The following is a 25162-nucleotide window of genomic DNA, read 5'->3' as shown; positions in this document are numbered from 1 at the left end:
TGATAAGAATTATCCAAAATCTAAAAATATATTTTAAAATAAATTTTTAGAGTGGTCAATATCATTTATACCCTTAATGAATAAAACATAAATAAAGCACAAAGTAGAAAACAATTTTTTTTGATTAGATAAAATATTTAAATTAATATTAATAATAATTATCCAAAATATAAAAATATATTAAAATAAAACGAACTTATATTAATCATACTATTTTAATAAAAATATATATTATTTTTATTTCAATCTAACAATAAATATATTGATCCAACTATTACTTTTTGTAAGTTATTTTTTTATTGTTTATGTTTAAATAGTATAAATGAGCAAAATATATGTAATGAAAAATATAAATAATGGAAAAGAAATGGAAAATATGAGCAAAATATAAGTAAAAATAAGTATACAAAAGGTGATAACAAAAATATAAGATTTCAAAATCAAAATAATTTTAATATGTTAGTCTTTTCAAAAATTTAATACAATAATAAGCATACATATTTTAATAAAATATATAAACTAATAAATATTCGTAAGAAAATTGTGTCTGCATATGAGGGCAACACATCTAGTTATGTATATATTCTTAATTATCTTATAAAAGTTACATATAGTTATATTATTATATTTTAATTGATCGATTTATTCGGTTTGATCGGTTTATATACTAAATCATATCCATATGTTGTGGTTTCTTAAAATGACATCCATTCGTTGTATTCGATATTACCAAATCTAAATTATTTTCTTTATTTTGGTTCAGTTTTATTTTACTAGCATTAACACCCTTACTTGTTGGTCTTCGTTGTCTGTCTTTTTTGTGTTCCTAAGATTTGACAAAAGTTTGATCGGTTTGTATACATTAATATGAAAGCGATTCTCCTTTTGACTCAATTGTTTTTCTACCTTAAATTTTGGAAAATGGCAGATCAAATTCCGCGCATCACTCATTTTACATGTAATCCCACTTTAACACATGTGATTATCCACTGTGTTTGTCATTCTGAGATCACAGCTACGATTATGCGAAGCAAATATAAATATTTCACATCGAGGGCTCTCCCATCCAGCCAGTGGTAAAGGGTATTCTCGAGGGTAACAGCTTCCAAGCGTTTGTGGTACACTGCAACTGCTCCGTCCACGTGTTCTGCGATGAGACTTTGGGAGTTGTTTATGTTATTCGTTATGATGATTAGTGTGAGTTCAAAAAACTGATGTTTTTTTCTTCTTCTAAGTGCTTTTTGTGTGCAGTTTAGCTTCACATAACATATAGCTTAAGCTTTCAATAATTACGAACTTAACAACTTATTTTTATTGCTTTGATGTTTCAAAATGAAATGATATTTGTACTTGGTGAAGATAAGAGGTATAAATTCTACAGAGGATAAGACGATCATTACAAATAGGTTGGAAATAAGAAAAGCCATAGCTGATAGATTTCTCAGCTTGTTTCTGTTTCTTCTTTACGTTTTCATGGCGAAGATTCTGAGGCAGAGAATGTGTGTGTGGTTGAAAAGAGCTACGGCTGTTCAATTCGGATATCGGTTCGGATTTTTTCGGTTTTTTAGTATTTCAGTTAGTAAAATACAATTACCATTCTAAATCTATATTTATTTCGGTTCAGTTCAATTTATATAGCGTCATTTTTTTATATTTATTTGGTTTTATACCAAAAACACAATTATTTAGTTTGGGATCATATTATATGAATTTTAGAGTCATTTTGTCAATACGATCATTTATTTAAAAAATATAATATGGTCAAATAAAAGAACAAAAAGTAAAACGCTTTTACCATCAAATAAAATAAAAATCTAGAATTAATATCAAAACTCAAAATATAGAAAATAAAAAATGAAAAACAAAACAGAAGCATGAGAGAAATTTCTTTTCCACTCTTCCTTATTTATTGTTTATCAAAATCATCATTCTTTGAATGAACAGGAATATAAGAAAAAAACTGTGAAGAATTTTCACTAATTGTTGTCTATCAAGTTTATAAGTTTCTTTCTATTCAATTCTAAAATAAAGGAAAAAATTATAAAAAGAAAACTAAGAAAATAAAAAATCCCAGTTGTGATTAATTTTTATTTAATTATAGTTCAAATGTTACTTCTTTATTACTATAAATATATGGTAATAGTTATTAACAAAAAGGTAACTTGCATAGCAAATAGATTTTTATGTGTCGTTGTAAAATATATACATGTTTCTTATAAACTAAACTATATTCAGATCATACTATTTTTTAAAAAATCATATCCATTCGGTTTAAATGGTATATACCAAAACAAAACCATATTGTCTATTTCGGTCCGATTCGGTATTTTACACACATTGAACAGCCCTGACAAATGATACATGGAAATTCGTTGGAAGATCGCGATAACCGGAGATAACCAGTTCTTTCTTTCTTTTGAGCGGTTTAATAAAAAAGAGAAACAAAAACGGCACCGAGCTCTAAACAGCACGTAGTTTACTTCCCAGACGATAGACGGCGAGCTTTTCATTTGAACTCAGACAACATACAATGTGCATCCCATGGACAAGAACGTTCAAAGATTTTGAATACACCGATCTTTCAATCGTTCATATACATGGCTTGTTTACGGTTTGCTTAGAACTTTAACCTTTAAGTTTCCTTTTGCAGACTGATGTGAACCTTATTCATGAAATAGAAGCGGAAGTTGGAAAACAGATGGAACTGTTCGACTAGAAATCATTGATATTTTCGCTCTGTGATATACATTAAAGTACTTGTTATGTGTAATTAGCTCAATTTTATACAATAGTCATACTAGCTTCTTTCACCACGGTGTTCTAGTATTATTAGGCTTCGGTTCATCATGGTAATTGGTGTAAGAGGAAAGTAAGAAGATTAGTTATTAGCCATGAGATATGTTGTCCATGCATCTTAACTTCGAGCAATGGCCTAATGAGGCTTATGCAAGTTTCTGAATCCTGTAGGTATCAAAAGCTAATTAAAGGGTGGCAATGATGAAGATGCTAGACGATGGATTCCAAGACACTTGCGGATAGAGGGATCCTTAGTTGCAGAAGAAAACTGATTGGCTACATTTTCAGAATAGTCAGGTAAGAAACATTCGCAAGTCCATTAGTTGGTTCAGTGACTCTTACGTACAAGCTGTCAAGCTAGTGACTATGACATGAATATGAATGAATGATGAAAGAGGTGGAAGGTTCGAACCGGTTTTGTATTACAGTTTTAAAGGTTTGAGTTGCATTAGTAGACACGTGGAAGTCAACAACTACTACTACGAAAGGAAAAACTGTACATCGTGATCGTCTGTTTGATGGTGACGGTACGAACTATCACTCTAAAACTCTGCCTTTTGTTTTGTTCGAAGAGGCTTAGCAAGAAGAAAGTTTGCATTTTTCATAAAGAATATTACTCTCTCCTTATCAATTTAAGAGATCTTTAACAATTTTTATTTTGTTTTATAACAAGTGATATTTTCACTATCCTAAATAAAATTTAATGTTATTCAAAATTTGTGATCAATTTTTTTTTTTGAAGAATGTTAAATTAATTCAACCAAAAAAAAACTGTTTACGACTAGTGTTGCTGTTTTAGCAATCAATACCAAACTAGCTTTACATCACATTTGAAATTATTTGTGACCAATTATAAAATATTATACTATTTTTATTGGTTAAATCAGTTTTATTTAATGTGATTTTTATGTAACCGAGATAAATTGTATAAAAAATTGTATTTTCTTAATATTTGTATAAAAAACTTAAACATCTTCAAAGTAATAAAGAGGGAGCTTTTTTTTTTTTGACAATTTAGAGATGTATATTATCCTCTTTTAGTCTTTTCCATGGTTTTATCATATTGTATGAATAAGCCGAGCCCACTCATAATAAATGGTAAGGCTAAATTTTATGAGTCAAGGTCTTCGTTGATGCAAACACGAAGCAAATTAAAAAAAAGGTTGAATCTTTGACTTATCTTTGTCTAACAAGACAGAGAGAAAGAGAAGTGTGCCTGAACCAGAAAAATAACTTGTTGAGCTTCTTGAGTTCTCAAACAGAGAGAGAAAGAGAAAATGTGTTGTGGTCTGAAACGTTCCTTTGTAGCATTGATTCTGTTTCGAATCTGCCAACACGCAGCTGCTTCTACTACTTCTTTCCCTCTCGCACTACGCAACTGCAAAGACCACTGTGGAGCTGTTAGTGTTCCTTACCCTTTTGGGATAGGCCAAGGCTGTTACAAGAACAGATGGTTCGAGATTGTTTGCAGCAACAGCACATCAGACCAAGGGAAAATACTTTTCTTGCCAAGCATCAAACGGCAAGTTACTTCCTTCAACGTTGGAAACTTCTTTGCCACATCGGTCTTCAGCAAGTTTTACATTCAGAGTCCACTGAAACAGTCAGGTTGTTCCATTGGAGATGCTGATTCATCAATGAATCTGACGGGGAGTCCATTCTTCATAACAGAGAGTAATATGTTCACAGCTGTTGGATGTAACAACAAGGCGTCTATGAACGCTACAGGGTTACAAATCCTGGGATGTGAAGCGACCTGTGGCAATAAGATACGGTCTTACAAAGATGCTAACAAGCGCTGTATTGGTTATAAATGCTGTCAGATGCCTATACCACCTGATCTTCAAGTGTTTGATGCAACCGTGGGAGAACTGGAACCAGGTAAAGAAGGATGTCAGGTTGCCTTTTTGACACTGTGGACCTTGTCAGGGTCCTCGTTCATGTCCCATGAGTTATCGGAGTACGATGCATACACGACAATGGAGCTAGAATGGCGTCTTGATCTTTCCAAGACGTCTTCAGAAGGTGTGCGTTGCAACAACAATACATTTGCTGAAGATGGTTATCAGTGTTCATGTAGAGATGGTTACAAAGGAAATCCTTACATACCTGGTGGATGTCAGGGTATGTTACTTCCTTCTCAGATCGAATAAAGAGCTTAAGTGTGGTTTATTACTGTGTCACTTGTGTGCAACTTGTGAACTTGTATTGTCCATAGACATTGATGAATGCAGAATCCCACATGGAAATAACTGTGGAAGGAACAAGTGTGTGAATGTTATTGGATCATACAGATGTGAGAAAACTTTCACACCCATTTTAGGTAAGTTTTTAACATATTTTTTGACATAATCTTTGTTGAAAGTGAAAAGTTTTAACTAGCTTACAATGCAGGTGTAACTCTAAGTTCTGGACTGTTTCTACTGGCCGTTGGTATGTGGCTGCTATGCAAGGTTCACAGAAAGCGGAAAGCAGCCAAGCAGAAGAGGAAGTTCTTCAAACGAAATGGAGGGTTGTTGTTACAGCAACAAACACACGTCCTTCAATGCAGTGTCAACAGAACCAAGCTGTTCAGCTCCGGTGACCTGGAGAAGGCAACTGATAAATTCAACCCCAGCAGGATACTAGGGCAAGGCGGGCAAGGTACCGTTTACAAGGGGATGTTGGAAGATGGGATGATTGTTGCGGTCAAGAAGTCCAAAGCATTGGAAGAAGAGAATCTTGAAGAGTTCATCAATGAGATCATCCTTTTATCACAGATCAACCACAGAAACGTTGTCAAGATCTTAGGATGTTGTCTTGAGACAGAGGTACCTATGTTGGTGTATGAGTTCATTCCCAACCGCAACCTTTTCGACCATCTACATAACCCATCAGAAGACTTCCCAATGACTTGGAAAGTCCGTCTCCGCATCGCCTGGGAAGTTGCAGATGCTCTCTCCTACCTGCATTCAGCAGCCTCTGTACCAATCTATCACAGAGATGTCAAGTCAACAAACATCTTATTGGATGAAAAGCACAGTGCAAAAGTATCTGATTTTGGGATTTCGAGATCTGTTCCTCTAGATGATACTCACTTGACGACAGTGGTGCAAGGAACAGTTGGATATGTAGACCCAGAGTACCTCCAGTCAAACCACTTCACAGGGAAGAGTGACGTCTACAGCTTTGGAGTTGTGCTCATTGAGCTCGTAACTGGAGGAAAACCTGTCTCCCTTCTGAGGCCACAAGAAGTCAGGATGTTGGGAGCTTACTTCCTCGAAGCCATGAGGAGTGACAGACTTCACGATATTCTGGATGCTCGCATCAAGGAGGAATGTGATCAAGAAGAAGTCCTTGCGGTAGCCAGACTTGCACAAAGGTGTTTGAGCTTGAACTCAGAACATCGGCCTACCATGAGAGACGTCTTTATTGAGCTTGATAGGATGCAAACAGAGGGAAAAGGCACTCAAATCCAAGCACAGAATAGTGAAGAGCATGACCACATCATCCATATCGCAATACCAGAGTCCATGTCGCTCAGTTACACTTCTCCGGACATAGTCGTTGAAAACAGCTCATTCTCACTGGACTCAAAACCACTGATGCCTCACAAAACACAGTGACTGGAGAACCTATGCTCTTCACCTTCCAAGATCAACAAAGAGATGACACAGTGACTGTAGTCTCTGTGTATAATTTATTTTACCGGATGTCTCTAAGGGATTCCCCTTATCTGCACAATATGCAGCAAATTCAAAGAAATAAAAACGAGACTACAAAAGAAGCAAACTATATGCATCACTCTCATATAATCTTTAACGTGTTCATACACATGATACACCTCTTGAAGATAAGCAACCACCATAATAGACAGCAAAGCAGCACGCAAGGCTATAATTTTAATATCCAAGCTGCCATGAAAATAAATATATGCTAATTTTGCTCTTCTTATCTTATCCACAAGCGATGCAAGACTTATGCAGTAGTAATGCCCAAATAGAATGGCAAAGTTACATGTTTGTGAAAAAAAAGCTTAAAGCAGATACTTGTTTGTGAAAACCAAGTCTTTTCCATGGCCCCTCCTTTACTAGATTTCTCTTCTAACCATGTCCACAGTTGAAGCATCCACTGTAACTATATAAATGCATCCAGAGAGATTCTATCGCCTCGGTTAAGGGGGAGAAGATTCTTCCAAGGATACACAACCAGTGATGGACCCACCGGCTGGACTGCACATCGGTTTGGTCTCTCTCCAATTCAGAGGCATATCCAAAGGGTTACACACCCTCACGACAGACAATCTCACAATGTCAAACCTCCCTGCCCCTGATTCTTCCCATTTAAGTACCTTCCCTCCTATAACATAGAGCTCATCCCTCAGAGCCGCGAAGCCGTATCCAAAGGCCTCTAACTCTCTCGGGTGATTAGAGAGAACAACAGACGGAACCGAACCAACATTGTACCATTGTCCTTCCTCTGTATCCCTCGTCTTGATCAAACTCTCTCCCCAATCCACAATCGTGTACACTCTGTCGTTTCTCATCACCTGAACAGCAAACTGCATGGCTCTGGAGAAAGGCCAGATATCCTCCACGGTTGACCAGCTCATCTCTAAAGGATCAAACACTTCAGAGAAACTTTGCTCTCCGAACCCAACCTGATCACTCAAAACATGAAACGACCCTCTGTAAGATAACCCCGAGCAATCCATCTGTGGTCTAGGCATCGCTGGTAACTCCTCCCACCTACAACACTGCCACGTCAGCCCCCATTTTGATAGTTTCTTACCAAATACAAAAAAAAAGTAAAAAAGAACAAGATTAGAGTACCTATCAGCAACAGGATCATAAACCTCAGCAGATGAAATCCCTCTGGAATGCGTTAGATTACGACCACCAGCAACATAAACCTTGCCAGAGACAGCACAACAAGCGAAGTGAGTCCTCGGCGTCCTCATACTAGCAACCATCCTCCACTCTTTCTTAAACGGATCAAACCTCATAACATCTCGAGTAACAACAGGCTTCTGATGAGGAAACGAAGACACTGACGGCGCGTAGCAACCCCCAATCACAAGCAAACAATTCGAAACACAGACACAGGCAAAGCCAGAGTGATGCCATCCGTCTTGAACAGCTCTGGTTCTAGGCAAAGGATGCCACCGATCAGCTTCGGGGTCGTAAGCAACCCACTGGTTCTTGGACTGTTCGGTGAGAACGAACAGCCAAGTGCCGGACCATCCGTTTCTGGATTTGAAGGAGGAGTAATCGGCGCTGCGGAGTAAGTCTCTCCACCCTCTGGAGACGCACTCGAGGGCTCCGTGGTAGCCGTGAGAGAGCTTCGCTATGCATCTTAAAGCTAAATCGTCGGGTAAGCCTGGGATGATAGACTGTTCTATGGAGTCCCTGAGGACATAACGATTATATTTGGATATATAAATCGATTCGGTTATACGAGAAAAAGTATACATCTTTGGATTAATACTGATGAAAGAGATAGCTTACATGATTTTGAGTTCGAGAGATTTTTGTGAATGTACTTTGCGATCCCCTTTCTCGAACTTGCTTTACAAAACCAAAGTTATCAACTTTACTGAATCAAAACACCATTAACAGTACCGAACGAATAAGCGAAAGGGAATCTACAATCAGATTGATCTATTAGAGGTCGAACCAAGCACACCTCGGAGAGCAAATCAAGTTTCTGGAAAACGAAGACTGTGGAAGAAGAAGACAACCGAAATGGATAGATCCATTAAAAATGGGTCGAAATACTTATCTAGTCCTTCACTTATATATGTTTTCGTTTTGTAGCACCTTACTTTCATAAATAGTTATTAACCCCTAACATTCGACGTATTGTACAAAACGACGTCGTTTCACTTTCGAAGATAATTAATAGGACAAATGGGAACGCGCGAGACGTGAACATTGAAGAACTGGTTATTCTTTGTGATCAACATAGCGATATAGGATCTAAGCAAGAGTAAGAATGTTCACTGCATTAGAAGAAAGCAAATATTTATATTTATATTTATTTTACTAATAGACCAACAAAGGCCATGCGTGAGAAGATAGCAGCACAGGAGAGACTGTATTATAGTCGAAACATAGATTCTTTTTTTTTTTTACATACTGAAGATTCATGGAAAGTTTTTCGAGAATCTCCGGTGGATTTTATGTAGCTCAGAACTCACGGTCAGGAAAGAGAATCGGAGCAACGAGTGACCAGACGAAGAGACCAGCGGTGGCCCAGCTGGTGATAACACGGACCCACACAGACGGCCACCCTACATCCACCAGCTTGCCACTTTCACCAACCGAAGTTGACCAACCGGTTAAGAGCATCGCAGAGTACATGCTCGCGAGGGAGAAGATGATGTGGAAGAATGCGTACGAGTATGTCACTGGCTTCTTCTCCTCTTTCTCTTCTTTCTCTTCTGCTTTCCCGTCTAGCGGAAGCAGAGGCTTCCCTGAACAATGTCAACAAAGCAAAATCAGTTAAAATAGTTGCAAGCAATTTAACAGAAGACAGGTTCAGTTTGGTTTCGATTCAAAACCACTCTAGATGTTTTTTTTTTTTCTTTGAATGAATGTAAAATTTTATTCAAACAAAACTTCTTTACATCAAGTGCATCATAATTGAAACTAAAGAATAGAAACAAAGCAAGAGGAAAAACCTAAGCTCCAAAATCCAATTCAAAACAAGCAATACAATCTCAAAATTCAAATCCCCCTCAAGCTTGACCATGTGAAACAAGTCAAACTTGGGAATCTATGATATTCTCCTCATTAAAACCCACACTAGAGAAAACCCAAATGGGACAAAACTCTAGTGGGGGAAAAAGAGCAAGAGTATCATAGCAAGGGGATAGAATCAACTACTCCTAGCTTCAAACTCCCTACGGAAATCCCCCGCAAACAACTCAACAAACGACTCAGCAAACTTGGAAACTTCAAACCTTACTGCTACTGACGAGACTTTACCTCTCTTCCCCACAACAGAGAAAACAAAATCTCAGAACCAAAAGATTTGAATGCTCTCCATGCTACCTTTTATCATCAATACGATTCTCCTCACAGAGAGTGGACCAAAACAAGAACCAACAGACCCTACTCAACCTCTTGTAGCGAACCAAGTAGACAGACTTTCCTCCAAATATTTCTTTCCTTTACCTTTCACTAGGAGTAATTTCAGCCTAATCATCTTATCAACTATCTTTGCAAGTGTTCTAGCGTCCACCTCTTGCTCACCATGCTTTCTTGCGTTGCGTTCTCTCCATATAGAATGAGCTAACACTTGTAGAGCATAACGGAAAAGAAAAGTTTCAGTAGAGTTCCTTCTACCCTGGGATGCAATCTCAATTATCTCCTGCCATTGAGTAGTGAAATCTTCCTTCAAAATCCCTCCCACAACTTCGCTCCATACTTTACTAGAATAACTACAACTGAAGAATAGATGATGACAACTTTCCTGCACATCTTTACACAGCACACAAACCCCATCGACTGCACTATTCCACTGTAATATTCGGTCCATAGTTTGTAACCTGTTTTTTATAGCAAGCCACATATGGAAGGAGTATTTTGGTGTAGAATAAGGGAACCAAATACCTCGGCTCCAAGTACACTCGGGTTGAGGTTGACGAAGACTAAGCCAAGTTTTCTTTGTAGAGAACTGCTTGGAGAATTTATTGTCTTGTTGTTTCCATAATGGAATATCATCTTCTTGGTTAACACTTCTTCTGATTCTTTCTATCTCCTCTTCCACATCATTGAAGATTTGAAATCGATGCCTTCTTCTCCGATGTCTTCTAAAAGCCTCAACCATTAAATCATTTTCCTTTATTCCCATTTCTATACTTCCACCATCTCTCAGATAATCTCTCAAACAACCCAGATCAGACCACATATCATACCAGAAAGATGTAAATTTGCCATTGTTTACTTCCATTTTATGAAAAAGCTTCGCCAAATCCCTCAACTTCAAGAGCTTCTTCCACATCCAAGAACCAGCAACAGAGTTATTTTTAACCGACCAGAAAGAGCCTTTCCGAATAAGATAACAATGAATCCAACTCACCCAAAGAGACGATCTGTTTGAAAACAATCTCCAGATGAGCTTTAAGCATAGAACATTGTTGATTTCTTTAAGCGGTCGAATCCCCAAGCCACCTTCTTGTTTTGGCAAACAAATATCTTTCCAGTTTACTTTAGCCTTACTTGTATTAAGTTCTGGCCCAGACCAAAGGAAAGCAGAGCATAACCTTTCAATTTCCTTTAAACAACTTCCTGGGAGACTAAAAGCAGAGAGCCAGAAATTTGCCATACTAGTAATGACTGAGTTAATTAGCTGCAGTCTACCCCCATGAGAAAGAAACCTACCTGTCCAAGACTTCATTCTTTTCTTGATCTTCTCCACTAGAGGCATGTAGTCATTTATAGTCATTTTCCTAGTAAGGAGAGGGAGACCCAGGTACCTTACAGGTAATTTACCTGATTCGAAAGGAAATCTTGCAAGAATGCCCTCCTCTTGGCTATTTGAAATCCCAGCAGTGTAGAGAGTAGATTTTTCTAGGCTTATCTTAAGACCCGACATCATAGCAAACTTTTCAAATATCTTAAGAACCCCTTCTATGGATCGTTTACTTCCATCAGTGAAAACCAATAAGTCGTCAGCGAAGCATAGATGAGTTAGGAGAATATTTTTACACCGAGGATGATATCCAATCTGGTTTCCAGCAGCTGCCTTGTCTATCATGTGAGATAGAACATTCATGCAAACAACAAAGAGATAAGGAGAAAGTGCACATCCCTGACGCAACCCCCTTTTACTTTGAAAGAATCCCGCTAATTCCCCATTGACTTGAACAGAGAAAGATGGAGTGCATACACAAAGCTCAATCCATCTTATAAACTGATCCGGCAAGTGTAAAGCTTTCAACGTACCAAGAAGAAAAGACCAATTTACTGAATCAAATGCCTTAGCAATATCAATCTTCATGGCACAACGAGGGGAGATGTCATCCTTATGGTAATCCTTAACAATCTCAGTTGCAAGTAGCAAATTTTCCACTAGCAGTCTACTCTAGATGTTTTTAACAATGTTGAGAACTAAGCAAAAACCAAAGTAAGAAACCGAATCTGGGAAAATGATTGTTGTGGAAGTATATACCTGCGCGGGGAGAATCAGGAGGGGAGAGAAGGGTAGTGGAAGAACCAGCACGAACAGCGGAATAAACGACAGAGAGAACAGTTGTGAGTAACCCAATGGTCATAGTGCCTGTTGAGACAGCTTTGGAGTGTTTGTGTAGACCATTGCATTCGTAATCTCTGGGTTCACTTGCAAGACCACTGTAACAGAGGTACATGCAGTAGAAGGATATAACTGATGCTGGTAAAATGCTTCCACCGACCTGCAAAACAATTTGGCTTCATCGAGTCTGAAGATGAGAGCAACAAGAAATTAAAAGGTTTTAAAAATGTCAAAAACTTACTGCGGGATGCAAGACTACAACAGCAAAGACGAATACAAGTATCAAAGTCATGAGGATGAAGAAAGTGTTGAGACCACAATCATGTCCAGATGGAGTAAACCAATGGAAGAGAAGTCCAGAGAAGACGAAAGTTGCCAAGTAACATACAAGAGAAACTACTAGCAACGCAGCATACCTACATACATATAAAGTCCACTGCTTAGATTAGCAGTAAGATTATTGAAGTCACATAATGGATTTTTTTATACTAACCAGAACTGCTCGTCGTAGCCAACCCATGTGTCATTCCACCCATGAACGAAATCCAAAAGAAGCACAACTTGTACGAGAAGAAAAAATCCAGCACCAAACTTCGACATTGACTCTGAAAAAGATGATAAGTCTTAAGTTAATAACTTCATCGGAACATTAAAAACATTGATATTAGATGGCAATTACCATAAAAGCTGATGACTTCATTAGGAACGAAGAACATCAAGATGACCAAAATGAACCAGCAGATCACTTTCATCATCCAGCCACCGTGGTGAATACCATCACGAGGGTCTTTCTGAGTCTTCACACCAATCATCATAACCGACAGAATCGAGAAAAACACGAAATTCCCCAAGCTGACACGCAGGACCGCATCAGTCTCAAACCATTCCCGATCAGGTGTCTTGTGAAAATGGTTAATCCCTGGCCAAAAACAAATGTCAAAATCATTAGCTCCATAAGCTAAAACAAAACAAAGAACATAAGAAGAAGAGAAAACGACTTACAAGGGAGCTTCTCCATGAGAGGAGCAGCAACCTCACGGAGAATCCACGAAACGATTAATGAAAGTGCAAAGAGACCACAGTAAGCAATTCTAGCAGAACGTCTGCTGATGCTTGAAACCACCGTACGGCAAGCATCGCATGCACAAGCAGCACAGCACGATGCCAGACAAGAAGCTGCCCACATCCTTCGAGGATCAAAGGTTTGGATTCAATATTCAGCTGCACACACACAAACACTCATCATTAAAATTCATCATCTAATCATTATCACACAGAAAAAAAAAACTAATTTTGATTGCCGATCTAAGCTTTACCCAGAGGAACTAGTTTTACTGATCGAAATTGAGCTCAAGGAAGAAAACCCCAAATTGATTCATGCAAATAGAAGATCGAAAATACCTTTTGGCTATTGATAAAGTCTTGAGCTTTCCTCTCTCCTTCAAAGTATAATAAGACCTCGATGTTTCCTTATTCTCGCTACCTAACATGGAATGATTGGTAATAAACCATCGATTCAAATTTGATGGACCTTTCTTATTAAGCCCACTGAAAGCCCAACGAATGCTCATTACTAAATCACCCAATATTAAGCCCACTAATGACCGAACACATACCCAATATGCCAACTAACTAATCAGTGATGCAGAATGATAAAAAAAAGAAGAAGAATCCGTGTCTTCCTTTAACTTTTGCTTTTGTAGTGTATCCAGGCTAGGCCTGCGACTTTTAACCGGAACCGTTTACCCGAACCGGATCCAATCCGAAATAGATCGGTTCGGTATGATTTTGGTATTTATCAATTTACCTATTGGATAATTTTTTGAATAATCATGGATATCAGGTCGGATTACAGTTATGGCGGAAAACTCGATTTTTATGGTTTCGGCAAGAAATTTGGTTTTCTGGTTTTGACAGAAAAACTCAGTTTTACGGTTTTGGCGGAAAAATTTCATTTTACGGTTTTGGCATGAAAACTCTATTTTCTGATTTTGGCGGGAAACTCGGTTTTATGGTTTTGACGGGAAACTCATTTCTTACGAGTTTTAGCGTAAAACTCGGTTTTACGGTTTTGACGAGAAAATTTGATTTTAAGGTTTTGACGAAAAAACTCGATTTTATGGTTTTTACAGTTTTAGCAAAAAACTCGATTTTGCAGTTTTGACGGAAATACATGATTTTACGGTTTTACCAGGACAATTTAATTTACGTTTATATAATAAAAATCAGTTAATTTTTTTTATTTATTTTATTTATTTTTTTGTTAAGAAAGTATAAAATTAAAATAATTAAAAATTAAATCAATAATAGTTTAAATAGGTCTAAATGGGTACATGTAAATGCACAGGTTTTTTAGATACCTTTAATAAACTTATTTTTAAATGAATCTAAATGTATATGGGTTATAAGTGGAGTGGGTCTTAGATGGGATGGGTTTAAAATTAAATGGGGTGGGTTTAATTGGGGTGAGTTTTATATTTTTAACATCCTTAATAAAAGCCATGTAGAACATGCCAATCAACCCAAAAACATGCATGCCCATTACCCATCATCATCTTTTTTAAAACAAAGTGGCAGCTAAACACGCATTATCATTTTTTCCCTCTCTATCTCTATATCTACTAGTTGCATAGCCCCGGGCCGGTGACGTTGTTGATGTATCGAGTAATTTTGTGTATGTGATTTTATCCATTGATTATGCCCTTGAATATCTACCGAATGTTGTTTGATGATTATACCAGGAATACTAAGGAATGAGACAATGAATTTTGAGTTTGAAACATGAAATTGTTTTTTATTATTAGTTTGTTTTGGCTCATAAATTACTTTTCCGATACATTGGAAAACTTATATTTGTACGTTGCCAATGATTAATGCAAAGACAATGAAATTTATGCCGCAGGCGAATGTCGAAATATTGATTACATTGGTATAATTCTCAAAGCAGATGGTGCATATATGGTTTTCCTCTTCGGTTGTCGGGTTACTTTTAGATCCGTGATGATTAGATCAACGTCAAGTCTTGCGGTTGCATTTAGATTGTAGTCTCTAATGGCGAGAGTAACTTGAAGATGTTGGAATATAATATTATGGTTTTCCCTCATTAAATTCATCACATATTGGTTAGTCTCCTCAATAAAGAATCTAGAGTAGTGATGATGAATGTCATGATATGATAACATGAAATCTAATGATTCGGCGACTGAGTTATTGTAATTACCTTGATTGTCAAAAATTGATGGTACCTGGAAATCGATGATTGTTGTGTGTTTGGTCTTTGTATATAGACCTGGAGTAATTGTCTAGGATTTGCTCTTGTTGATGTTGTTTGGTGTGAGAGTCGATGGGTAAGAAGTGAATTGTTATTCATGTTTGTGTTTGGTTGTGAAAGTTTATCACATTGTAGATATGTTTATAGGTCGTTAGGAATTGATGTTATTTTTGCCTATTTATTTTTACGTTTGTTTATATAGTGCATTTACTATGATGTTAAATATTGAAATTAGTGTTTTAGTATTTAATTACGGTGATTAATTGAATTCTTCTTGTTATGAAGACTAATTTTCTCTTTGTTTGTTATGATATTTAAAATGGTCAAATAAGAATAATTGTAAATTTTTCTCATAACATTAATAATCCATAAAAAATATTAATATTTTTTATTTGCATAAAATGTTGACCTTCACAATTGCTTAACGTATATCTTTATTTTCAAATTTATCGAAGAAATATCTTCAATACAAAATGAGGATTCTATTCATATTGTTATATAAATATTTATTTTAGTAGTTTATTTGAGTTGTGGAGTTTTGTTTTTGTTGTCTTTCTAATTATTTGAATTGTTGATCATAATATTGAAACTGTTTTCCCTAATGTTTTATTGTAAAGTTTAGTAATCGTGGTAGGCATGGGCATTTTACCCAGATCCGAGGATCCGACCCGGAACCGACCCGAAAATACCCGACCCGGAACCGATCCGAAAAATTATAGGTATATGGGTCTTTTTTTTAGACCCGCGGGTATCGGATAGGACCCGGACCCGAACCGAGATCCGATCGAGTATATATATATATATATATGGTTTACAGAGGGGCTACAAATCTGAAATATTTATGATCAAGCGATTTAAGATGGGGAGATGAATAGTTTACCGGTAAAAAAAAATTACGAACAGAAAAACAGCGCAACTCTATAACTCAGTCTGATACAATGATGAAAAGAATTCTAACTCATGTTAAACAATGATGATTTACAATATGAGAAAACTATAATTGTTGCAAACTTAAGCTATTTTTTAATATAACGTGATGAAGCTCATTTAAAAATGAATCCCATAATATATTTGCAGACCCGTTCTGAGAGAAAGCCATGAAGTAATAGCTTCCAACCTTCATAAATATATATTAGTTTCGGCCATCAATGAATAAATTATCCATTAGTTTAGTGGTATAAATGGTGGAGGTTGTATTTTAGTAATTTGGGTTCAAATCATAGATTTGACAATTTTTAACATTTTTTAAAAGTGGATTTCAAGAAAACGCTGACATGTCGCATCAGGAGTGATTCAAGTGCCTCATTATAGTATAGATTTTCTAATTTATCTTTTTAAAAATTTAATATAAAATCACTAGATTCCCGTCGTGTCGTATGCAACGGAGTTAATAAACCGCGCGCGGCGTCATCCGGCAAATCGCCACCGCTCGAAGCTACGGAGGATATCGATTCAGCTCTCTCTACCTATATATCGGAAACGCTGCCGGAGAATCAACGCTTAGCGAAGGACTAATCTGCGTGTTGACGGAGCTGGAAGCAGCTGCTATTTTTATCTTCTCCAGATCTCTAACCGATTCTCTCACCTCTTCCTGTTTCACCGGTTCGTTTTCTACATAACAGGGATCCATTTCCTCAGCTATCGACATGAAATTCTGATTATAGAATCCTTCGATTGACATCGTCTGTTTCCTCGAATCTCTCTTTCTCCAATGTGCATTGACGATGGGATCCATGGACCATGTTTGATGCCAATTATAAAAGACTAATTGATCGAAATGTTCACATAATTGATCTCGAGATTTGAATTGCTGTATGATTGATTGATAAAAATCTAAGATGGTTTTTTTACACTGTGTTTCTCATTTTTTGTTACAGGTTGTTAAAATCAAAAGCAATGGTTATTGATGGGATCGTATCTTCACCGTTGAGGAGACACCAGTCTCTAAAGAAGCAGTGGGGAGAGTTGGGAAGCTGCTCCACGGTTATTAACAGGCATCGGTATCTCTTAACAGCATTGCTTCTTTTGGGCTTTCTCTGCACTGTTTATCTTTACTTTGCAGTCACTTTGGGTGCTAGGAACAACTCCTCGTGTTATGGCTTGACTGGGAACGACAAGGCTATCTGTCAAGCCATCTCTAAAGGGAAACTCAAACTGTTTTAGTTATTTGTTCTTGTACTACTACATTCTTTGTTCTTTTATTGATTGTATAATGCCATTTGTGTGTATTGTTCCCATTACATGGTGATAAGCCAGAGATTTGTAATTGAAACATCGAAACATTTTCACTTTATGATGTCACAGTGGCTGAAAACATTTGGTAGCTTTTAGCTAAGATTCCGATAAAATAGGTGGTAAGTACCAAGCCCGTCTAGCTCAGTTGGTAGAGCGCAAGGCTCTTAACCTTGTGGTCGTGGGTTCGAGCCCCACGGTGGGCGCAATTGTTTTTGAAAAATAACTTTTTTTCCTTTTCTGGTTAACTCCGTTGTGTGATAATAGCTCCTAATCTATGCTACTATCCAAATGCAGTGGGGGAGTACTTTTATAGACAACGTCTGATGATACAGACTGACATAAAAGATCAACTACACTATACAAAGTTTTCTTTCATTTGCATTTTGCCAAAACATGGTTGGATTTCATCTCTCAAGTCTGCGATCGATGACTTTAGAATTTTGTTAATCTGAAACAGTTGCTTCATTCTCTACATAACAAAACGTATGTTCTAACCTAACGAAAAAAATTTGGCCCTATTGTTGTGAAACTCGTTTTGCAGATCCAGGTCTTCTACGCCACCTTCAAATTCTTTTGTTTCCTAAACAAGAACATGAAACTCAAGGAGAGAATCTGTCCAGCAATGTAGCCTCCTATAGCTCCATAAAACACACATATAGGCCACTCCTGTGCCAAAAGGGCCAATAATATAAGGATTAGTTATATATATATTCATTCCATAAACTCAAACCCCCATGACCAATACAAAGAACCAATATCTTGGATTATATAACCTGCCATGGCCTTTCCCAGTCGAGCGGCATAGGCCAAGCTCCAAACCATCCTCCAACAACTGCTCCATATGCTGGAATAACAATCATATATTCTGTATTTCCACTTGGTCTAAAAGAATGAAAAAAGGATGGATTAAGTACAGAATTGTGCGAACTATCATATAAGTTATAAAAATATATAACTTACTTCATCGAAGCAAATGCTCGATGCCAATCTGTCCACGATGCACCAAAAACTGCAGTTGGTGGTACGAACTATGGAATTTAAACATTATTAGAGACAATCAAAGGGGTGTTCCAAACTGCAGACACACATACATATGCGCAGTATAATCAATAGTACAACCTTTTTTTTAATTCATAGGAACTGCAGCAGGAGACAGCTTACCGTGAAAACAGACATGAGAAAGGACAAGTGAATTGTTTTTGGTAGATACCTGCATGAGATGAGACGTCGTGCTAATGTTAGCAAGCAGAAGGGTGATCACAATCAACAATAATTAGCCTTGTCAGCAATCTGAAAAGTCCAGACTACAAAAATGATACTTCCACACAAAAGAAAGATATCAGAATACTTAGATAAACAAGATCTTATTGAAACATACCGCATCCCAATAGGTGCACCCAAAGCATTCATAAAAGCCCCTATTGATCAAAACAAAACAAGAGGCTTAGAGAACTCACAAGTCACAATAAAGGGACACTAAAACAGTAAAATGAGCAGACATCGATCCTTCTTGGGGTTGACTATCAACAAAAGCTAATACGTATTGCTAACTTGAAGGGCTGGGGAGATCACTCACATGCTAAATCACTTGAATTTAAAGTTGATTGGTTCTGTTATTGTACAGCAAAAGAATGAAGAATTAGCAACTATGATAAGTAGAATACTAACCGGAAACTAGTCCTTGTACGCTTCGCCCAACAGCTTTAGACCACTGGGAAGAAATTAGCAAAATGATTGATTAATAGAGAGTTAAGCACAAGAGACGAAAGCATTGTGCTTTTCGTTCTCTCTGCATAAGTCAGCTTCTATGACCCCTCCAACGTCGCCGGAGATCACAACAAATCAGAAAGGATTCACACTCACCGAACATTTCTCTGGGGTTTTCCGTAAAAAGCTGTAGATGATTGCCACGACAGGAAACTCAATAATCTGAGAATTAACACCAAAGCAAGACTATAATATTTAACACTTGAGCAGTATTAAACAAGTCATGAATGCAAATAAGTAGAGTACAGTACCCAGAGGAGAAACAGAGTGAGAGATGGATCAGAGACGAGATCGACGGAAAATATGTTTCGCGCCACCCAGAACCCAACCCCCAGAAACAAACAAGTGATCAAATAAACAAAAAACGCCCCCAGAACCATCTCCAGTGGAGGTTTCTGTCTTCTTAGCCTCTTTCATGGCTTTCTTTTCTTCGGGATCAAAACTAGGAAGAAGACGTAGAAAAAAAGCTATTGGGCCTTTTTATTTACAAATGGGCTTACATTTTTAAAATATTAACCGGCTCTTATAGGCCCACAATCAATCCGAAGCGGTTGCCTGATAATTATCTCAAATGCGCCGGCGAATCCAGAAGTCTCTGGTACTTTTTGCGTGGCGACTTCTCCGTCTTTCCACATCTCCGTGTCGAGTCCTCTCTCGAAATGTCTTTGCTACTCCGATCATATCCATATATATATATATATATAGCTACTTCCACCGGTTCACATCCCTCATCAAGCAGGCTAACGAAGAACAACAAATCAAACAAACTTTTCTCATTTTAGCGAAATCTCACTTACAGCAAAGCAACAATGACTACACGATCGGAGAAAGCCGTCGGAATCGACCTCGGCACAACCTACAGCTGCGTCGGAGTGTGGATGAACGACCGCGTCGAGATCATCCCAAACGACCAGGGAAACCGCACGACTCCCTCTTACGTCGCCTTCACAGACACCGAGCGTCTAATCGGAGACTCCGCGAAGAATCAAGTCGCGCTGAACCCTCACAACACCGTCTTCGACGCGAAGCGTCTCATCGGGAGAAGATTCTCCGATCCTTCCGTCCAGAGCGACATGACTCACTGGCCGTTCAAAGTCGTCTCGGGACCCGGAGACAAACCGATGATAGTCGTCTCATACAAAAACGAAGAGAAGCAGTTCTCTCCCGAGGAGATATCTTCCATGGTGCTGATCAAGATGAGGGAAGTCGCTGAGTCATTCTTAGGCCACGCGGTTAAAAACGCCGTCGTAACGGTCCCTGCTTATTTTAACGACTCTCAGAGACAGGCGACTAAAGACGCCGGTTCGATCTCTGGTTTAAACGTTTTACGGATTATTAACGAACCGACCGCCGCGGCTATTGCGTACGGTTTAGATAAAAAGGGGACGCAAACCGGTGAGAGGAACGTTTTGATTTTCGATCTAGGAGGCGGGACGTTTGATGTTTCTTTGTTAACGATCGAAGAAGGCGTCTTCGAGGTGAAGGCCACGGCTGGTGATACTCACCTCGGAGGTGAAGACTTTGACAACAGGCTCGTGAACCACTTCGTCTCGGAGTTTAGACGTAAGCACAAGAAGGATATCAGCGGGAACGCGAGGGCGTTGAGGAGGCTGAGAACGGCTTGCGAGAGAGCGAAGAGGACGCTCTCTTCAACGGCTCAGACTACTATAGAGATCGATTCTCTCCACGAAGGGGTTGACTTCTACGCGACGATCTCCCGCGCGAGGTTCGAGGAGATGAACATGGATCTGTTCAGGAAGTGTATGGACCCCGTGGAGAAGGTTCTTAGAGATGCTAAGATTGACAAGAACCGTGTTCACGAGGTAGTTCTTGTTGGAGGATCGACGAGGATTCCGAAGATCCAGCAGCTTTTGCAGGATTTCTTCAACGGGAAGGAGCTTTGTAAGAGTATTAACCCCGACGAGGCCGTTGCGTATGGAGCTGCCGTGCAGGCTGCGATTCTGACTGGTGAAGGGAGTGATAAGGTGCAGGATCTGCTGCTTCTTGACGTGGCGCCGTTGAGTCTTGGACTCGAGACGGCTGGTGGGGTGATGACGGTGTTGATCCCGAGGAACACGACGGTTCCTTGTAAGAAGGAGCAGGTGTTCTCCACGTATTCGGATAATCAGCCGGGTGTTTTGATTCAAGTGTATGAAGGAGAGCGTGCGAGGACGAGAGACAACAACCTTCTTGGTACCTTTGAGCTCAAGGGGATTCCTCCTGCGCCGCGTGGGGTTCCTCAGATCAATGTCTGTTTTGATATTGACGCAAACGGGATCTTGAACGTGTCGGCGGAGGATAAGACAGCTGGAGTGAAGAACCAGATCACGATCACGAACGACAAGGGGAGGTTGAGTAAAGAGGAGATTGAGAAGATGGTGCAGGACGCTGAGAAGTATAAGGCGGAGGATGAGCAGGTGAAGAAGAGAGTGGAGGCCAAGAACTCGCTGGAGAATTACGCTTACAACATGAGGAACACGGTTAAGGACGAGAAGCTGGCTGGGAAGCTGGATCAGGAAGATAAGCAGAAGATCGAGAAGGCGATTGATGAGACGATTGAGTGGATTGAAGGGAACCAGCTTGCGGAGGTTGATGAGTTTGAGTATAAGTTGAAAGAGCTTGAGGGGATTTGCAGCCCGATTATATCGAAGATGTATCAGGGAGGTGGTGGTGCTGGAGTTCCTAGTGATGGTGTGCCAGGAGACGGTGGGTCAGGTGGCTCTGGTAGTGGTGGTGCAGGTCCAAAGATAGAAGAGGTTGATTAGAGCGGTGGGGAGTGTTGAGACAAGAAAGTGGCGAGTCTTTGTGTTGTACTTTTGTGTCTGTAGTATCTTAAGAGTGTCGATAGGTGTTTTGATAGTGATGAAAGCAATGTAGTTGTATGGTGTACTCTTATGATAGTTTGTTTCGAAGTAGAATAACGTTATCTGCCTTTTCCTCATAATATTTAGTTCGCAAGTACCAATATGTTTACCAGTTGCTGAATCTTTTAACAGTGTCTGTTACATCGTGGAGAGTGTCAAAGCCGTGTGAAGCTCTTCACCTCTGCTCACACGAGGAATCATCCGACGCATAGTTAATGATAAACACTAATTAAAGCATTAGCGAGAACTTAGGCTTCTTGCTTCAGTCCAAGCTGTTTGGTGTCATCGTTCAAAAAGGAAAGACGCTGAACTGAGCCGCTTTGAAGAAATTGAAGACGAGGTGCGTTGGTCCCTTTTGTGGCTATTTTTCAACGTTAGAACAAAATATACATTTAATAAAGGCTAATAGTAAAATAAATTATGGCAGTTTCGTAAATATTTGCCTCATCGACCAATCAAAACTTTGTCTTGATCCGGACATGATTACACGAGGCAGACATTCCTAATCTGAGAAGGCATTAATTAATATGATGATTATGAAACTAAACACAAGTAACTTTACAGTAATCAAACCCATCTCATTCCCGGGTCGGGTCGGAGTAAATGATCAGCAAAAGAAGAACCAAATGCTTACGTGTTAAGCAGTGATTGGCGAACGACCTTTTCTTCTCGATTCTTTGCTCTCTTCTCGCTCTCTCTCTCTTCTTGGCTTTTGATTCGTTTCGTCCTCCATCAGAAAAGCTTCTTCTTTTATTTTCCTGAAGTCAAAAGACTGTTCCAAAACTTCCTCTGTGATTTTTTTCTCGCTTTTCTCGTGAACACCGTAAGCGTGGTTTGCTAGATGATTCCAAAAAAGTTCCATTAGCTGTTAATGCAGCTGTAAAGTGTTAGACCTTTCGATATTAATCTCTCTGAATCGAGCAAAGTTTGTAGCTTTTCAGTGTTTAGATCTGCTATTCTTTCGGTTTAGAATCGGTTCAATGTCGGTTCCACCTCGATTCCGGTCCGTGAATTCCGACGAGCGAGACTTCCGATCGGTTCTCGGTCCGACCGGGAACAAGCTTCAGAGGAAACCACCGGGGATGAAGCTGGAGAATAGTAAGAAGATGACGACGACCAACACCATCGAGTCAAAAGATGAGAAAACGAAGAAGAAACCAGATCCTCCTGCTTCGCCGACGACGACTCTGAAGCAATGCTCCTCTCTCTGCTCTTCGCTACTCAGACGACGGAACAGTGGTGCCTCCTCCATGACTGCTTCGTATTCCTCTGACGCCTCGTCTTCTTGCGAGTCGTCGCATTTGAGCGTGGCGTCTTCTTCTTGCCGTAAGAAGGCTGTTGCGAGGCGAAGCGGGTCTGTCTCTTCTGTTGGTACTACGTCTGCGGTGGTGGTGGCGAGAAGGAAGCAGGTTGATGAGAAAGAAGATAAAGCTGCTGCTGCTGGTGGTGGTGTTAGTAACGGTGATTGCTTCGCTGACGGTCGGAGAAGATGTGCTTGGATCACTCCTAAGTCTGGTGAGAATCTTCTTTTTCACCTTTCAGTCTTCCCTGTGATTTGTTTGTTAAAGCGTGTGCATATCTGAATCACTTGTATGTTGTTTCTGAGGTGTGAAGATAGGTTATCTGTTAGCTTTCTTGTCACTTTGCTGTTACTTAAAAAGTTTTCATGCCAAGAAGCTGTTTCTACTACTCTTATGTGCCATATCTTTTCTCTTTGCTTCTCTAGTGGTTGTTGGCTAATAAGGTTGTTGTTTTTTCTTTTTGTTCTTGCAAAAGACCCGTGTTATGTTGCTTTCCACGACGAAGAATGGGGAGTTCCTGTTCATGAAGACAAGTAAGTGCCGTGCCATACTCAAAAAAACTATTTTCCTTTTATGAGAGAGATGCACTTTGTTAATTAATTATAATAGAGTCTCTTACCACTTTGGTTAACTTTGTGTAGGAAGCTTTTCGAGTTATTATGTCTCTCTGGTGCTCTATCCGAACTCTCTTGGACTGACATTCTCTCCAGAAGGCAATTACTCAGGTAAACCAAACATTAACTTCTTTGTAATGATGACGTTTTAAATCTTCTGATGTCAAGCCATAAACTATTTTATACGAGCTCTGATCTCGAATTTTGCTTAAAAACAGGGAAGTTTTCATGGACTTCGATCCTGTTGCTGTTTCCAAACTCAACGAGAAAACGGTAACCTCTGCCATTTCCTTACTCTCAGAGGTCAAGCTAAGGTCAATCCTCGATAACGCACGCCAGGTGCGCAAGGTAATATAAGCTTCTGATCTTACACAACTTGTATTAAATCATTCTAGCTGATTAAGTCGTTGCTTCTTTTTTCCAGATCATAGCTGAATATGGATCATTTAAGAAGTACATGTGGAACTTTGTGAGCAACAAGCCTACACAGAGCCAGTTCAGGTATCAGCGACAAGTCCCTGTGAAGACATCAAAGGCCGAGTTTATAAGCAAAGATCTTGTACGCAGAGGCTTTCGCAGCGTGAGTCCAACGGTTATTTACTCCTTCATGCAAGCAGCTGGTCTTACAAACGACCACCTCATAGGCTGCTTCAGACACCAAGACTGTTGCGTGGTTGCAGAGACAACGATAACCAAGGCCAAGAAGACTGAACGAGAGTGATAAATAAGTTTTTAAGTGCAAATTGTGAAAGCTAATTGACGTGTTTGAGTAGTTCAATGTATTTGCTTGCAAAGTTGTTTGACGCAATGAGATTTTGCCACCGTACCGTGATGTGTTCTTGTGTTAGCGTTGTATAGATGTTTTTGGTTGTGCGCAGAATGTTGCGAGGGTCTCTTCTTTAGACCGGGACGTGTTTAGTTCTTTGAAATGAATCTACAGCTTTGATCACTGTAAACACAAATGTTTCACATAACCAGAGAAAGTAACCAAAACATAACCAAACATTTGTTTTGGCTGGATTCTTGTGCTGTCGAAGGAGGAAGAAGATGACCCTTCTCTTGCAAGCTTTTAACTGT

At 39.0% G+C, this 25162-nt stretch overlaps 7 protein-coding genes, 1 long non-coding RNA gene and 1 other non-coding gene across 10 annotated transcripts; 5 read left to right on the top strand and 4 right to left on the bottom strand.

Moving 5' to 3' along the window:
• The first annotated feature begins 3864 nt into the window (after window positions 1–3864).
• On the top strand, window positions 3865–6565 carry LOC108819017 (wall-associated receptor kinase-like 8). Its single transcript, XM_056993056.1, has 3 exons — window positions 3865–4920; window positions 5015–5119; window positions 5191–6565. Exons 1-3 carry the CDS (start codon window positions 4074–4076, stop codon window positions 6399–6401), a joined length of 2163 nt encoding a protein of 720 aa, XP_056849036.1. The 5' UTR covers window positions 3865–4073; the 3' UTR covers window positions 6402–6565.
• On the bottom strand, window positions 4679–5325 carry LOC130499135 (uncharacterized). The gene is made up of 3 exons (XR_008937992.1): window positions 5184–5325; window positions 4906–5048; window positions 4679–4812 (listed from the first exon to the last, which is right to left on the bottom strand). It is a non-coding gene; the product is annotated as an uncharacterized LOC130499135 (long non-coding RNA).
• On the bottom strand, window positions 6559–8505 carry LOC108819018 (F-box/kelch-repeat protein At1g16250). The gene is made up of 3 exons (XM_018592002.2): window positions 8283–8505; window positions 7608–8183; window positions 6559–7523 (listed from the first exon to the last, which is right to left on the bottom strand). Coding segments are annotated over exons 1-3 (1152 nt in total). The 5' UTR covers window positions 8285–8505; the 3' UTR covers window positions 6559–6949.
• Window positions 8506–8762: 257 nt separating this feature from the next.
• Window positions 8763–13536, bottom strand: LOC108819170 (uncharacterized). Of its 2 annotated transcripts, none has more exons than XM_018592159.2 (7): window positions 13435–13536; window positions 13036–13254; window positions 12713–12952; window positions 12527–12638; window positions 12275–12449; window positions 11953–12193; window positions 8763–9250 (listed from the first exon to the last, which is right to left on the bottom strand). In XM_018592159.2, exons 2-7 carry the CDS (start codon window positions 13217–13219, stop codon window positions 8964–8966), a joined length of 1239 nt encoding a protein of 412 aa, XP_018447661.1. In that variant the 5' UTR covers window positions 13220–13254; window positions 13435–13536; the 3' UTR covers window positions 8763–8963. The 2 variants fall into 2 exon arrangements, with proteins under 2 accessions (XP_018447661.1, XP_056849306.1); XM_056993326.1 differs by having other exon boundaries at window positions 13350–13458.
• Window positions 13537–16621: 3085 nt separating this feature from the next.
• On the top strand, window positions 16622–17575 carry LOC130498326 (uncharacterized). Its single transcript, XM_056991595.1, has 2 exons — window positions 16622–16906; window positions 17182–17575. The coding sequence occupies exon 2, from the start codon at window positions 17201–17203 to the stop codon at window positions 17465–17467; it is 267 nt and encodes an 88-aa protein (XP_056847575.1). The 5' UTR covers window positions 16622–16906; window positions 17182–17200; the 3' UTR covers window positions 17468–17575.
• Window positions 17576–17669: 94 nt separating this feature from the next.
• Window positions 17670–17742, top strand: TRNAK-CUU (transfer RNA lysine (anticodon CUU)). Its single transcript has one exon. It is a non-coding gene; the product is annotated as a tRNA-Lys (tRNA).
• A 156-nt stretch (window positions 17743–17898) lies between these two features.
• Window positions 17899–19863, bottom strand: LOC130498932 (uncharacterized). Its single transcript, XM_056992795.1, has 8 exons — window positions 19558–19863; window positions 19403–19468; window positions 19208–19250; window positions 18918–18957; window positions 18701–18749; window positions 18500–18567; window positions 18313–18421; window positions 17899–18205 (listed from the first exon to the last, which is right to left on the bottom strand). Exons 1-8 carry the CDS (start codon window positions 19684–19686, stop codon window positions 18092–18094), a joined length of 618 nt encoding a protein of 205 aa, XP_056848775.1. The 5' UTR covers window positions 19687–19863; the 3' UTR covers window positions 17899–18091.
• Window positions 19864–19928: 65 nt separating this feature from the next.
• LOC108822520 (heat shock 70 kDa protein 5) lies at window positions 19929–22250 on the top strand. The gene has a single exon (XM_018595623.2). It carries the CDS (start codon window positions 20116–20118, stop codon window positions 22069–22071), a length of 1956 nt encoding a protein of 651 aa, XP_018451125.1. The 5' UTR covers window positions 19929–20115; the 3' UTR covers window positions 22072–22250.
• Window positions 22251–22860: 610 nt separating this feature from the next.
• On the top strand, window positions 22861–25034 carry LOC130498931 (uncharacterized). Its single transcript, XM_056992794.1, has 5 exons — window positions 22861–23685; window positions 23947–24004; window positions 24113–24196; window positions 24304–24433; window positions 24510–25034. The coding sequence occupies exons 1-5, from the start codon at window positions 23151–23153 to the stop codon at window positions 24804–24806; spliced, it is 1104 nt and encodes a 367-aa protein (XP_056848774.1). The 5' UTR covers window positions 22861–23150; the 3' UTR covers window positions 24807–25034.
• The last annotated feature ends 128 nt before the right edge of the window (window positions 25035–25162 follow it).

The sequence above is a fragment of the Raphanus sativus genome, chromosome 8 (genome assembly GCF_000801105.2).
Source record: "Raphanus sativus cultivar WK10039 chromosome 8, ASM80110v3, whole genome shotgun sequence".
NCBI lineage: Eukaryota > Viridiplantae > Streptophyta > Magnoliopsida > Brassicales > Brassicaceae > Raphanus > Raphanus sativus.
The sequence above is the reverse complement of the archived record's forward strand: the minus strand, read 5'-3'. Positions and strand labels throughout refer to the sequence as shown.